Consider the following 13,165-nt stretch of genomic DNA (forward strand, 5'->3'; position numbering starts at 1 on the left):
ACAAATACAGTCAGACGAATCCTTATGTGACATCTTGGTCACATTAAAAGCTGAATTACTCCTGGAATTCTAAGGAAAACTATAGTTAGCGTTTCATCCCAGCAAAACAGTTCTGGTTTTGCTTTTTATTATAATTGGTTGTAAGGGGGTTATTCACAAACCAGACTTCAGCTACAGTGTGTAGTACTTGCAGTGTTTTTTTTTGAATAATTATCTTTTAAACAAGGAAGTGGTGAGGATCATCTTTGCTGACCAAGCAGCCCAATTCCTTTTTCGAGGGAGGATGTATCAACCTTTCTAACACGTATGCAGATCAACTAAAGAACACTTGGGAAATGGAAGTCTGAGAGCAGGTTGCTGTCATCAAGACAATTCAGCTACCCAGCGTCTTACTCATGGAAGTCTCAATAACTGGGTTTATGAGCTAAATAAATTATCCTGTCAGGCCACATATGGACTGCAGGCAATCAATCGGACATCTCTGTACTAATAATAAATACATTTAGCTTTGTCTGGGTAATTAAAATAAATTTTTAAAAAACTCTTTTGTAATTAGGTACTTCAAGGTCTGGATTATCTACACAGCAAGTGCAAGATCATCCATACGGATATAAAGCCAGAAAACATTTTGATGTGTGTGGATGATGCCTATGTTCGTAGAATGGCTGCTGAAGCTACCGAGTGGCAGAAGGCTGGTGCTCCTCCTCCCTCTGGCTCAGCAGGTATGATAGTGTATTTAAATGATATGTAGTAAAGTTCCATCAATATATTTGTGCTAGCAATATTTTATTTAATGAAAATCAACATTTTAAATAATTTCATGTGAAATATGCATGTCTAGTTAATTTTTATTCATGCTCTGGAAACTATCAGGGAAATGCTTTCTTCTCAGTTTGCATTTACAATTTTTTAGGGTCCCCAAATACAGAAAAGATTTATTGGTATAAACTTACTCTTCTCCCACCCCACAAGCTGTAATGGCTGGGGTTTAGCCACGCTGGAGCCTTGCATCTCTAATGCTGATAATAATTAATAGTCTTACCTAAATTATGTGTCTAGTTCAATTACAAGTTCATCAGTGTCCTTGGGAAATTTTCTGCCTTCTCATCAGTTATAACTTACTCTCAGAATGCAATGAAAAGTCTTAAGAATCCATAGTTTTTCACCTTTGAAAATGAAATTTATTATACCTAACTGAATTCATGATAAGCCCTTCTCCCTAGCACTGTATGTGAAATGTTTTATGTTAAACTTCCCAAGAGTTTAGACAGGAACTGTACATTATGTTTAGCTAGGAGAAACCAAGGTAAAGAAGTTCACAGCAATCAGTAAAGATGAACAAGGAGAAAGTGTGGCTTTTCCAGTGATTGTTAGTACCATGGTTGCTATTTATTTGCTATTCCAGCACATCAGCTACAGGCAATGGAAAAATAGTAACATTTAAATACCTTTCTAATATTGTCAGAAAATATATTACAGATTAAAATCTCTGAGGTATAATAAAATACTTGCTATATCTGGAACAAATACTGTGGTCAAAATCCATAAATATTCCACAGTATTAGATATGTTAAGATGCAAAATCTTACTAATCATGAATATATTGTATTGAATTTTACATTATGTGTAATTGCATAGCTAAAGGCTGGATGTTATTTGTGTGGGAAGTAACTTGATTTTGTTCATGCAGCCTTTATATTGCTTCCTGACATTAAAATAAATATTATTTTAAGGACTATATTGATGGAGTTTTTATCACACGTTGTTGTTAGCAAATTGTAATTAAATCTATGGCTTTCCACACAGGAGCTGAAGATGTGTTTTCTTTGCAGCAGTTCAAGAATAGTTTCTACATAATTTCCCTTTTTAGAGCAGTGATGGTACTCAAGTTTAAGAACCCTAAGTCAGCCTTTTTGAAAACCTTGCCCTCTCAGGGGCATACAAGCAGTTTTTTTCCCTGAACTTAGCAGCAGGAGCTGAACCTGTAAAAGAACTCTAAAGTCTCAACTGTCTCTGTTTTTTATTTTGCATTTGTTAATTGCCATATGCCTGTGTGTCTGAAAAAGTTGGTGAAAGGTTCTCCTCCCCCGTTCAGTTCCTCTTTCTCACTACCACTTTGGCTCTGTCTCCCATATTTGGTTATTTTGATTGGGTTGGAGGGAGGGGAAGCTTGTGGTGCTGTTCTGTGCATTTTCACAGTTATTATTGTGATCTCATCAGACCTAGTCATTGATGGTATCCTTCTGAGAGCAGCTTAGGAAGAGGTCCATGCTGGAGATGCTTTTCTGCGGTGGTGTGCTTTTTGCCATAGGCACTTCTGCCTGCCCATCGTCCTTGCAATCAGATTACCTTGTTTCAGAATGAGGGAAACATGAATATTTGACTTCTCTGTTGAGTGCAACACAGTAGTCTTCTTGTTGATATTCCCTGAACTGTTGAAAATCTTATCTATACCTGCTCAGTCAGCTGACTACACACATTTGATCTGTGATGACGCTGCAGTCATTTAATGTTTTCTGTCCACTCTTTACTGATTCAGACTTTCCTTTCTGACTTTCATTAACTCTTCACCAACCACAACAGAGTGGACAGAAATTGATGCTAGCTGCTTCCAATTCCAGATGCTGTAGTGGAGACATCAAATGATTTCAGGCAGCAGGTACTTGTAAAGAGTGAAAAATCTGACTTTAAACAAAAAATCACTGCTTCTATTTAGTTAAGAATATTTTTACATAATTCCTACTACTTTCTCCTTTTATAGAGTTGTTTTAATAAAAATATACCTTTAAAATTTTATTTTTTTTCTTTTTAGTGAGTACAGCTCCACAACAAAAGCCTGTAAGTATTGTTATGTAATTCAGATTAACTACCTTATTTTCTGGGTTTTTTGTAGGTATTAATAGCTATTAGACTGTTGGTAGTCTCTACCCTTTTTAAAAGTTTACTTTGAATAAAGCTTTTGTCTTTCAAAGAACACTTTTCTTTTAATGTCTGTGGCCTTACCAGTTTTAAGCACATTATTTTTCTGATGGAGACTCTCATACACTTACAATTCTGTAGCTATGTCAAAGAAAGTTAGCATTGCCATTTTCATCTCTCGCAGAATAATCCATTCTGTTCAAATCCTGACAAAAATACTGGTGCATGCACTAAATATCATGCCCTGCGCATAGCTTAAGGACATCAAGGCCTTAAAGGAGAGGGTTTTTTATGAGGTTTGAAAGATTTTTTTTTTCATATATATGTAGCAAATAACCACTGATAATACAGCTTTTTAGAAATATCTGAGGTCAAACCTGCTTTCTATGTCTGTGTGTACAGAAAGTACATAATTTCAATGGGTATATGACATGAATGAAAATTAGTAGGATTGTCAAATTAACTGTCTTGTTTTGAATGTCCCATAGCTTCTTTTGAAGATAACAGGATTTACAGATAAACCTTTGAGCAAATAATATTTCCCTTTGTTCCTTGTACTTTATTTTTGGGTTATATGGGGATTTCTTATTGTGATATCTAAACAATGAATGAAAACTGCATAGATCTAATTTATCAAATGGTAAAAATAGAAGTCAGAATTCACATAAAATATAAGAAACTGTTTCAATCCTAGCTCAGATGTGTTAATTTTTCTTGTTACTGTACCTGAGTTTTTCAATCCTTCTGTTATATAAAATGTGAAACTTTTCGTAATGGCCATCTGTTGTTTGTGATTCATATGTTTTGGGCCAGAAGTGAATAATAAAAAAGCTTTCCTTTCTCAGGGAAATAGCTGAACAGCACAGGATTTATTTAAAATTCTTCACCATTTTCAAGTTTCTCAGCATACTTTTGCTGGTCATTACCTGCATTGTACAGGAGAGAAATAATGTGTAAAATTTATATGTAACTCAATAGATACGACAGCAGAATATCTTCCACATGCAATATCATCTGTTGTTCTAGACTGATGTTTAAGATTATTGTGCTAGTTGAGATTATAGGATCATAGGAATTTTAATATCGCATTGTAGATGTATTTTGCTCTTGTATCTGATAAACAACTATGTAAAAAGCTGTATAACTGTGTAAGATTTTGCTTGCTTTTTTTGCTTTGTATAACCCTATGTCATTCTTGATTTGAAGTAAAATGGAAAAAGCAACATATTTACTATGCTAATTGCCATCCAGTATTTTCAAATAAAAAGTAATCGTACTGCAAGGGGGTATGGTGTGAGGTGCCTTGAGAACAACTGTTTAGGGTTTTTTTTTTCTTTCATTCGTATTAATATTTCAGGTTGGAAAAATATCCAAAAACAAAAAGAAAAAACTGAAGAAAAAACAGAAGAGACAAGCTGAGCTGTTAGAAAAACGCCTGCAGGAAATAGAAGAACTAGAGCGAGAAGCTGAAAGGAAAAAAATAGAAGAAAATGTAACCTCAGCTGTACCATCAAATGAACAAGAAGATGAGTACCACCCAGAGGTGAAACTAAAAACAGCTGATATAGAAGAGGTAGTAGATGAAGAACCTGGAAATGATGATGGTTAGTATTGCCTGCTTTTATTGACCCTGAATTTACTGTTTCAGTGGGAGAAGTAATTGCAGCATTGCATGTGACGGGATGAACAAAGTCTCCAAACTTTCTGTGATCATTAAGTTTCATTTTCTCTTGTAGGTAAAATCATAACTACAAAGTCTAAAAAGGAAAAGAAAAGTCAAACCTACTATAGAAGTGAATAAAAACATCCACAGCAGTCTAGCTATCAAATCCCACAAAAGAGCACATAGAAAGTTCAACAGAACAGTCAGTTGTCATACCCCATTAAATGGCATAACCAAGTATCTTGGTGAGATAGAGGGAAAAATAAGATCAATTTGTATTCTGTAACATAGTCAACCTTACTTTCCTGTTTTCTTGTTACAATGCTTGTTGTAATGATCTATTCAGATAATAATAATTGCAGCTTCTTCACTACATTTTCTAAGATGTCGTGTTAAAATTCTTGTTTAGTCCCCATAGTTGGAGAGTCCAATGGTGTTCTGGCTTCCCTGGTTTTCCTGTGAACTCTCTCAAATTCTGATAAAAATGTGACTACTGAGACTGTCTGGTTTTTGGCGTGCTTTAGTTTTGTTCTGCTGTTACTGCAGTTTTTCCTACTTGTGTGATTGACAGAGATTGAGTTACAGATTTGTCAAGCTTGCTTTCAAGTCCTCATATAGCTTCCCTTCATAATGTTCTTCTCTTCTGAATTGTTCCCTCCTGAACCACTTCCCATGGCTTCTTTTTTACAACAGCCTTATTAGTTCTTTTTCGCCTTTAATTTAGATTTTTAAGGTCTTTGCATATTTCTGAATATTTCTTCTGACTTGTCAGAAGTCAAGTAGTTACTGAAGAATGAAGAATTATGCCTAGTCTCAAGTGTTATATTGATGTATGATCTAGTGTGTTGCTCACTGAATTTTTTCAGGTGAAGCAGAAGATCAGGATGAAAAAGAAGACACAGAGAAAGAAAACACTGAAAAAGATGACGACGTTGAGCAGGAGCTTGTCAACACTGACCCTGCAGACCCTAAGTGGATAGAATCCCCCAAAACAAATGGTCATATTGTGAATGGCCCATTCCTATTGGAACAACAGATTGAAGATGAAGACGAGGAAGAAGAAGAGTGTCCAAATCCAGAGGAATATAATCTTGATGAGCCGAATGCAAAAAGTGATTACTCTTATAGCAGCTCCTACGAACAGTTTAATGGTGAATTGCCAAATGGACGTCATAAAATTCCTGAGTCACAGTTCTCTGAATTTTCAGCTTCAGTGTTCTCTGGGGCTCTAGAGTCTGTAGCTTGCGGTTCTGTTGTTTCTGAAGAATCAGCTGTAACTGAAAGAGAGGAGAGCAGCCCATCTCATGACAGGAGCAGAACAGTTTCAGCCTCAAGCACTGGGGATTTGCCAAAAAGTAAGTATTCCTCTTAGTGGCATATACCATGCTTGAGTCTCTTGGAGCTGTAGGTGGTATCTTACATAGAATGAACAGTGGCGTTAAACCTTATGTATATGTTCTGTCTGTGTTCAGTGACACGTGTGTGTAGATTTTACTTTTCATTTGTTTCGGGTATTTTGGTGAAAATTCAGTACCAGGCCTTGTGGGTAGGCTGTCATACACTTCTTTTGGTAACACAAAAGGATCTTTCAGTAACAGACAAGAACTCTTATCACACAATTTCGATGACTTTGATTGATTGAACACTGGGTCTAGCACTTCTCAGTGATGCTGACTTTTCTCTCCCTACAGGTGAAGTGTTTTAAATGTTGTTAGTTTCTGGGTAGGTGCCAAACCTACTAATGTCCTGGCCTGCTTTGTGCTTGAGTCTGAAGAGTGTGCGCTGAAAAGATGGTGCCCATGTGCCAGCCTCTGCAGTCAGAGAGATCTGTGCAGACTGCTTCCAGATGCTGTCTTTCCTAGGCACTCCCCAGACCTGGGGAGAGACGTGGGATATGGGGTCAGATTAACCATAGCTAGAATTGGATTGCAGCTGCAGCCCACTACTGGGAACCCTTTTTTCATTGCTGGCTGATTTAATCTTCTTGGTCTCATCTACACTGGACATTCTGTTAATTGAATTGTGCATCATGTGAATGAAAAATCTCAGTTATGATTGTTTTAAATTTAGTATTTCATCTTAGAACGCTTGGCAGAAAGGCAGAACAGATACCTAGAAATGAAGAGGAGGCCTTTAAGTTAGTTTGGTCCCAAAGCATTCTGGTGAATCTTGGCCTCCTAGGACCGGGTTTCAAGGAAAAGTAAATGTATTAGTTTTGAATGGCTTTTAGACATAAAGGAGGGAAAAAAGCACTTTTGATTTGAGTTGGTGGAAGACTTTGGTCTAGTAGCATGGGTGTGTGTTGCACACAAAAGAAGAGACGCGTAAGTGGAATAGAAAGGCAGTGGTTAGGTTAAGAAAAAATTGTAATAGTCCCATTAAAGACAATAGCTTAGCTAAGCTTACTTTAAGTAAATTGGATGATTTTTCTTGCATTCAAACCTAGGAGTTTGATAGATGCAGCTTGGAACACAATACAAAAGCATTGTTGTTAAATTCAAGTAAATCTACCATCTTAAATTTTAAGAAGAAAGTAGGTCTGTGATTTTTTTATTTTTTTAAATCTGCTGTAGAACTTGTTTTTAAGGGTATTAGGTAAGTTACTGTAGATGAAATATTTGCATTGACAGGTCAGTCTACACAGGAAAGAGAAAAGGAGATGTATAGTTGCAAGTAAGCATTATTCCCATAGTTAAAGGGCAGAAGGTGATCATGAGATCATGTAACCTGACTTCCTATTATAACAAGCCAGTAATGCACTATCTATTAAGCCCAGTAACCTTTGTGTTTGGCTTAAAACATATTTCCCAAAAAGATACCTGCTTTTGATTTGGAGAAATCAAATGATAAAAAATCTATTGTGGTTGAAGTGTGTTCTGCTGGTCAGTACTCGGAATTGGTTTAGGAGAGTAATAGCAAGTTTGGATTTGTCTGGCTGCAGCTTCTAGCTATTACTTCTTGTTATATCTTTTCTCAGTCATATTCAAAAATTCTGTAATACGCTGTATTTTTAATCATGAATGGTTCTTTTCTGTTTCAAAGCGTTCCTCCCTTAACCTTTTATTAAAACTTAACAAGACTAATTCTATGTCTATAAGGCATGTTGCCAGCCCGCAACTCATTATGGATTTTCTGTATTCAGCATGGTTTTGGACATTTAAATTCTGGCCACCAGAACTGCTCAGATGCAAAACTTTTGCCTGTAAATCCTGTTTATTGAAGAAATGGAAGGTGAAATCTTGGTGTCATTTCAAAGAGCTGGATTTTTGCCATTGAATTAAATAGCTCCAAAGTATTACGCATAGGTTTTATTTATAGTGCCAGTGGCTAAATGTTAAATGTATGGGTTTCAACTTCAATAAAGAAAATACTGAGGGACTAAATCTGTAAGCAGATAGAAGAAAATGCGCTAGCTTAGAAGATCACCAAGCCTTCATCAACATTGTCCCAGATGAAGTTACTAAATTTAAAGAGATGTATTGAAAAATACAATGAAATGTATTTCTTGGTTTGAGACTTCAGAAGAACAAGTCACAACAGTTTATTACAGAGGCTGACAGGTAAGGTAATCTACAGGTAGGCAAGAAATGTGAAATAAAGTACAACTGAGTAGAGCTGTATTTCTGGAAAATGTCAAGATCCAGGCTATTAAGTCTGCCAGTCCATCTCCTTACACTTTGTACTCCCTGAAGTACAGGAGGTTCCTAGATGCCCGGTAGCCCCTTCCTTTGTGCTGCTGGCAGTAGGTAAGCAGAAAGCCTCTACTGCTGTTTTCCTGGGGTGATGTGTAAAATCCTCATACCTCCAGAGAGTAAAGCTGGTTTTATCATCATGGGAGCAGCTCATTTCCATGGCTGGGAAACAAACCTACTTTATTCCTCCTTGATGTTATCTCATCAGGAGCAATTTACAGACCTTTTGTGCAAAGAAAGAAGAAATAAATTCAGCCATAGCTTACTTCTTCCTCACAACGAGGAAAAGGTGAACATTATTAATTACATCAGTAATAACGTTGGCTTAAACAGTAATAAAAAAGATTAAGATATTTAGAAAGAAGAAAGATACAAGAGTACGGCCTATTCAGTATTTTTAAATGGTGCAACTTTTTCACTAAGGCTTTAGTGCCCTTTTCTTATGTAGAAGCAAACTTTATTTGTTCCTCTCTGTCTAGGCATTGCTATACAGTATGAAGTAACATGGCCTCATCATATTTTTTCAGGATACTTGCCTCATTCAGTGCGCAGACCAATTTGTGTTCAGTGGATGAGCAGCTATTAAGTTTTTCTCTTTTTCAAGTTTTCACTGCGTGACCCAATGTCCTTAAGATAGATCTATTAATTTCCTCATGACTCTCCTCCTCATTCCAGTGTTTGAATGTTTACTAAGTATACTATCATGCTGGGACTGTGAGAAGAGGAGGTGATATTTCTCAGTTTCACGGAACTAGGGCACACAACAGGGAAAATAAGAAATGCTCTCTAATTTTGTGCTCAGGTTGAGCACTTTGGGATGCTTTTTTGAGAGTGCTTATTAAAATGTACATTCTGTTTGACTTCACTTTCAGTTCTGACTGGTCCATGTTTTTCAGATTCAGAATCCAAGGTCTCATATTCATCTCGAAAATACGGGACATAAACTTCATGAGTTCATGAGAAAAGCAAAAGTGTAGGCACTTGTCTGTTACCTTGTCAAGTCCCTCTGTTAGAAGAAGGTTGAAGAAAGCTGTTTTCTAGTGTCATATTCAGATGTCTTACTGATGAGGCTTCCCTCCCCCCCCCCCCTTCATTCTGCTTTGTTTACTGCAGTCCTTCACCTTCAACAAGACATGTGGGAAGGATTTATCTAGGACTATCTCTTCCCCCTCCCACCTTTTTTTTCTTTTTGGCCAGGGCTACAGAATTGAGAAAGGTCCTTTTATTTCTTGAATAATGCATGTGGTTGTGTTTAAATCCAAAAACTAGACTGTATGATGCAGCATGCTCGTAAAGGAAGACTTCGGTATTAAGCTTACTAGTTCCTGTCTTTCCAGTGCTGGATTGTAACCTTATTCTCTCAGTGTATTCTACTTTCGTGCCCTGTATTGGTGCTCCTTTAAAACTTGAGTCTTGGACTCCGTTCCAGCTTTTTTAGAGGACTATTTTGTTGAGATCACTGCCCCTTCTATCTTCTGCCATTCAGTCCAGTCTTTTCTTTCCTTCTCTCCCCTCGTGGATCCTGCCACTTTCTTTTCTGGTTGGCCAGTATCTTAGGGCCCTGATGGCCCTTTCAGGCTTGTTGTCACAGCAGTTGAAGATCCTCATCTGACTTCAGTCATTGCTTACTCGCTTTTAAACACCCTGTGTTTTTTCTCCTTGTCCTATGTCTGGTGTACTTTCCTCCTCCAAGTCTTACACCAGTTTAACAGATTTTTATATCCCCATTGGAGTCCCAGATGCCTTTTGGATCTGGTAACTTTTTTGTACCTTACTGCTAGTAGCTTTGGGACAGAAACTGAGATGGATCCGCTGTTGCTATGTGATTTGTGATATCCGGTTCTGTCTTCCACATTCAAGTCAATCTGCTCTCTTTCCAATGCAGTTTAGAAGCTAGCAGGTGGTATGTCAAAACAAAGAAAAGCAGCAGTCCTCCACTCTTGTATGTTAGGGTCCATCAGGAGTGTCCTAAGAGCCTCTAAAGATTGCGGTATTAATTAGATAACATTTTTAGATTAAATGCCTTTTTAGTCTGGATCATACTCAATGCAAATAGGACCTTCAGAGAACTTTGATTCAATGCTGAATTATCTGTGAAATGGGTGACAGTCCCCTAAGCTGTCAGTTAGCCCTGGCTAATTTTGATGAGTCTTTTTCCCCTTGGGACAGATGTTAAAAAAAAACAAAAAAACAACAAAAATCCAGCCAAATTTTATTTACCTTAGCCAAGAATGGAAGTGCAGAATTTATTTTCTCAACCAAACTGTTCCAAGAACATATCTTTCATCTGGAGTTCTTGGAGTTTGAATTTTAACATTTTCTGTCTGAGTCTATTCTTGGAAACATATGCACTGTTTTCGCTTAGAAGCTCCTCTGGATATTCTAATAATAGTCATTTGGCTGTTAAAGAATGCAAAAAATTTGCACTCGAAATCTAAGGTAAGAAATCCTACTTATATTGTTTTAATTTCTCGTATCATTCAGCAAATTATTTTGATGTCTTTAAAGTGTGAAGGCAAAACTGCTTAGAGATAATGAATACTATATTCAAAATACTAACTATTCTGCATTTTACTTGTGTTAGCAAAAACTCGTGCTGCTGACTTACTGGTGAATCCACTGGACCCAAGAAACGCAGATAAAATCAGAGTTAAAATTGCTGACCTGGGGAATGCCTGCTGGGTGGTAAGTATAGCTACATCATTTTAGCTATTTAGCCTTCAGTAATTAAAAGGGGCCTTTTTATTGTTCATGTTTTCCATTAATGTGGTTCTTTCTGTTTTAGCATAAACACTTCACAGAAGACATCCAGACAAGACAATATAGATCCATAGAGGTTTTAATAGGAGCAGGTTACAGTACACCTGCTGATATCTGGAGTACAGCATGTATGGTAAGAACAATACAATGTGTATTTTACGAGAACAAACCTCCTAAAAACAGTTGTTTATGCAGTGAGGAAACCCGATGGGGATGTTTCTGACATTTTGACGCAAATACAGTATTATAAATTATATCTATCAGGTGGCTGGTGATCATTTTTCCCCTTTCTTTCAATTTTCTAAGCATGCTTAATCGAAAGAAAGTATTTTGGAGAACATTTTTAATTTTCATTTGGTGCATTTTAAATTTGCAGTCAAAAATACACAAGTTTGGAGGGAAATACATATATATTTTAAATGTCAAAGTCTAACTGCAATAGTACAACTGCATGTTTCTTTCCCATCTTAGAATCTATTCAGCTGGTCACTGTGTTTCCTTTCCTTTTGCTTGCATAAAGTAGCAAAATAGTGGAATACTTCAAATTCTTGCCGCGTGCAGTGAAAACATTGGATTAGGCTTGCAAATCACAGCTTTAGATTCTAAACTTTGAAGAGAAGGAATTTAAGTTTATTAGTAAAATATGTGGTAACATTCCGTAGAATTAGTTTTAACACAGTAAAACTGAAATTGTTTTTAGAAATCTTTGAAGAGTAGAAAAGGTAAAAACTTAATCATTCAGCTTTCTGAAACACTGTTAGTAGTATCTCTTTGAGGGCAAATAAGCTACATGCATCTTCTCATTAAAGATCATTTTGCAAATACATTTAGAAATATCTTTGGCTCTTTTAAAAGTGAAAACTTATTCGGATCTTTATATTTTACAAATACATGTCTGAAAAGAGTAAGTTTGTGGGGAGGAGGAGAAGACTCAAATACTAGACACAGTTTGCAGGCGTGGGTGATGAGAAGAATTGCAGAGCTCAGGGGGGGAGGAGGAGGATTGAAAGGAACATAAAATCCTACAGATATTATAAGCTCAGCAAGCCATGTGTTGGAAGTAACTAACCCATAAGTAAAATTGCACCTATGTGTTCTCTGGAGTTTAATACTAGCTTTTGCTTTGGTACACAGAAAAGAACATTAGTTTCCAAATTTAGTCTTCCATTTGGGGGCAAAATGTAGCTTTTATCTGTTACATTGAAAGCGAAACATAGAAAATATTCCACTTTTGATCCTTAATTCTTTGAATTATTCTTCTCTTAGCTAACTGCAAAATTACTGTAGAGACTTTTCATTCCTTTTACCTCATATTTTGTAAACCTCAGTTGAACTTGATACCTTTTTATGGTATTGAATACCCTATATTCATCTTCCTCTAAGGTTGTACCTACCCCCTTCTAATTTTATATACAGTCTTGTCACTAAAGCCACATAAAAAATGCTGTAATCTAACTAGGACTGTGTTTAAAGAAAGTGGGGTACTTAGTAGCAGTATCACACCTAGGGAATATGATATTCTTACAGTACTTGAGGTCTTCCAGCCATTTAATTTTATTTCCAGCCATTTAATTTTTATTGAATACTTGAGGTCTTCCAGCCAATTAATTTTAATTTTTTAAAACATTTTAATTGTTTTCCATGTTATATGAGCATTACTGCTTTCTTTATCCAAGTCCTTTCTCAAACTCAAGGGAAGAAAAAAAGCCTCTCTGCCACTAGGGGTGTCTTAATTCAGATTCACAATTTTTAATGACGTTTCAGTATTTTAATGAGAAAATGATACTTCTACTTTTTTATTATATAAGCTTTAAACATAGTAAAGCATTTGAGACTGAAACACTGGAATTGTCTTCTGCCACAGACTTTGGGGTTTTTTGCCCTTAAAAAACGCTGTAGAAATTTTATAATACCAGCACTGATGTACAATTGTTGAATTCAGTTGTCGCCATTGTATAGTCAGGTAAAAAGCAGAGATGAGTCTCTAAAGCTCACCCCAAAAATTAATCATTTCAAAACCCCTCAGGATCTGCTTTCATTCCTGTATGGTTGAGAAAATGGGTCAGAGCACTGTGAGTGCTGATCCTGTATCAGATGGAAAACAGCTTTCAGGTGGGGATGGACTGGAAGA

The 13,165-nt window shown here is 36.5% G+C and overlaps 1 protein-coding gene across 6 annotated transcripts in view; it reads left to right on the forward strand.

Moving 5' to 3' along the window:
- SRPK2 (SRSF protein kinase 2) overlaps positions 1–13,165 on the forward strand; it is a 153,448-nt gene that overhangs the window by 122,365 nt on the left and 17,918 nt on the right. For all 6 annotated transcript variants that reach the window (XM_075427965.1, XM_075427960.1, XM_075427961.1 and 3 more), the window contains 6 exons: positions 557–722; positions 2,813–2,838; positions 4,277–4,523; positions 5,449–5,937; positions 10,859–10,959; positions 11,060–11,167. In XM_075427965.1, coding sequence (XP_075284080.1) covers positions 557–722; positions 2,813–2,838; positions 4,277–4,523; positions 5,449–5,937; positions 10,859–10,959; positions 11,060–11,167 — 1,137 coding nt within the window. The remainder of the gene's footprint in view (positions 1–556; positions 723–2,812; positions 2,839–4,276; positions 4,524–5,448; positions 5,938–10,858; positions 10,960–11,059; positions 11,168–13,165) is intronic.

Source organism: Opisthocomus hoazin, chromosome 8 (assembly GCF_030867145.1).
Source record: "Opisthocomus hoazin isolate bOpiHoa1 chromosome 8, bOpiHoa1.hap1, whole genome shotgun sequence".
Lineage (NCBI taxonomy): Eukaryota > Metazoa > Chordata > Aves > Opisthocomiformes > Opisthocomidae > Opisthocomus > Opisthocomus hoazin.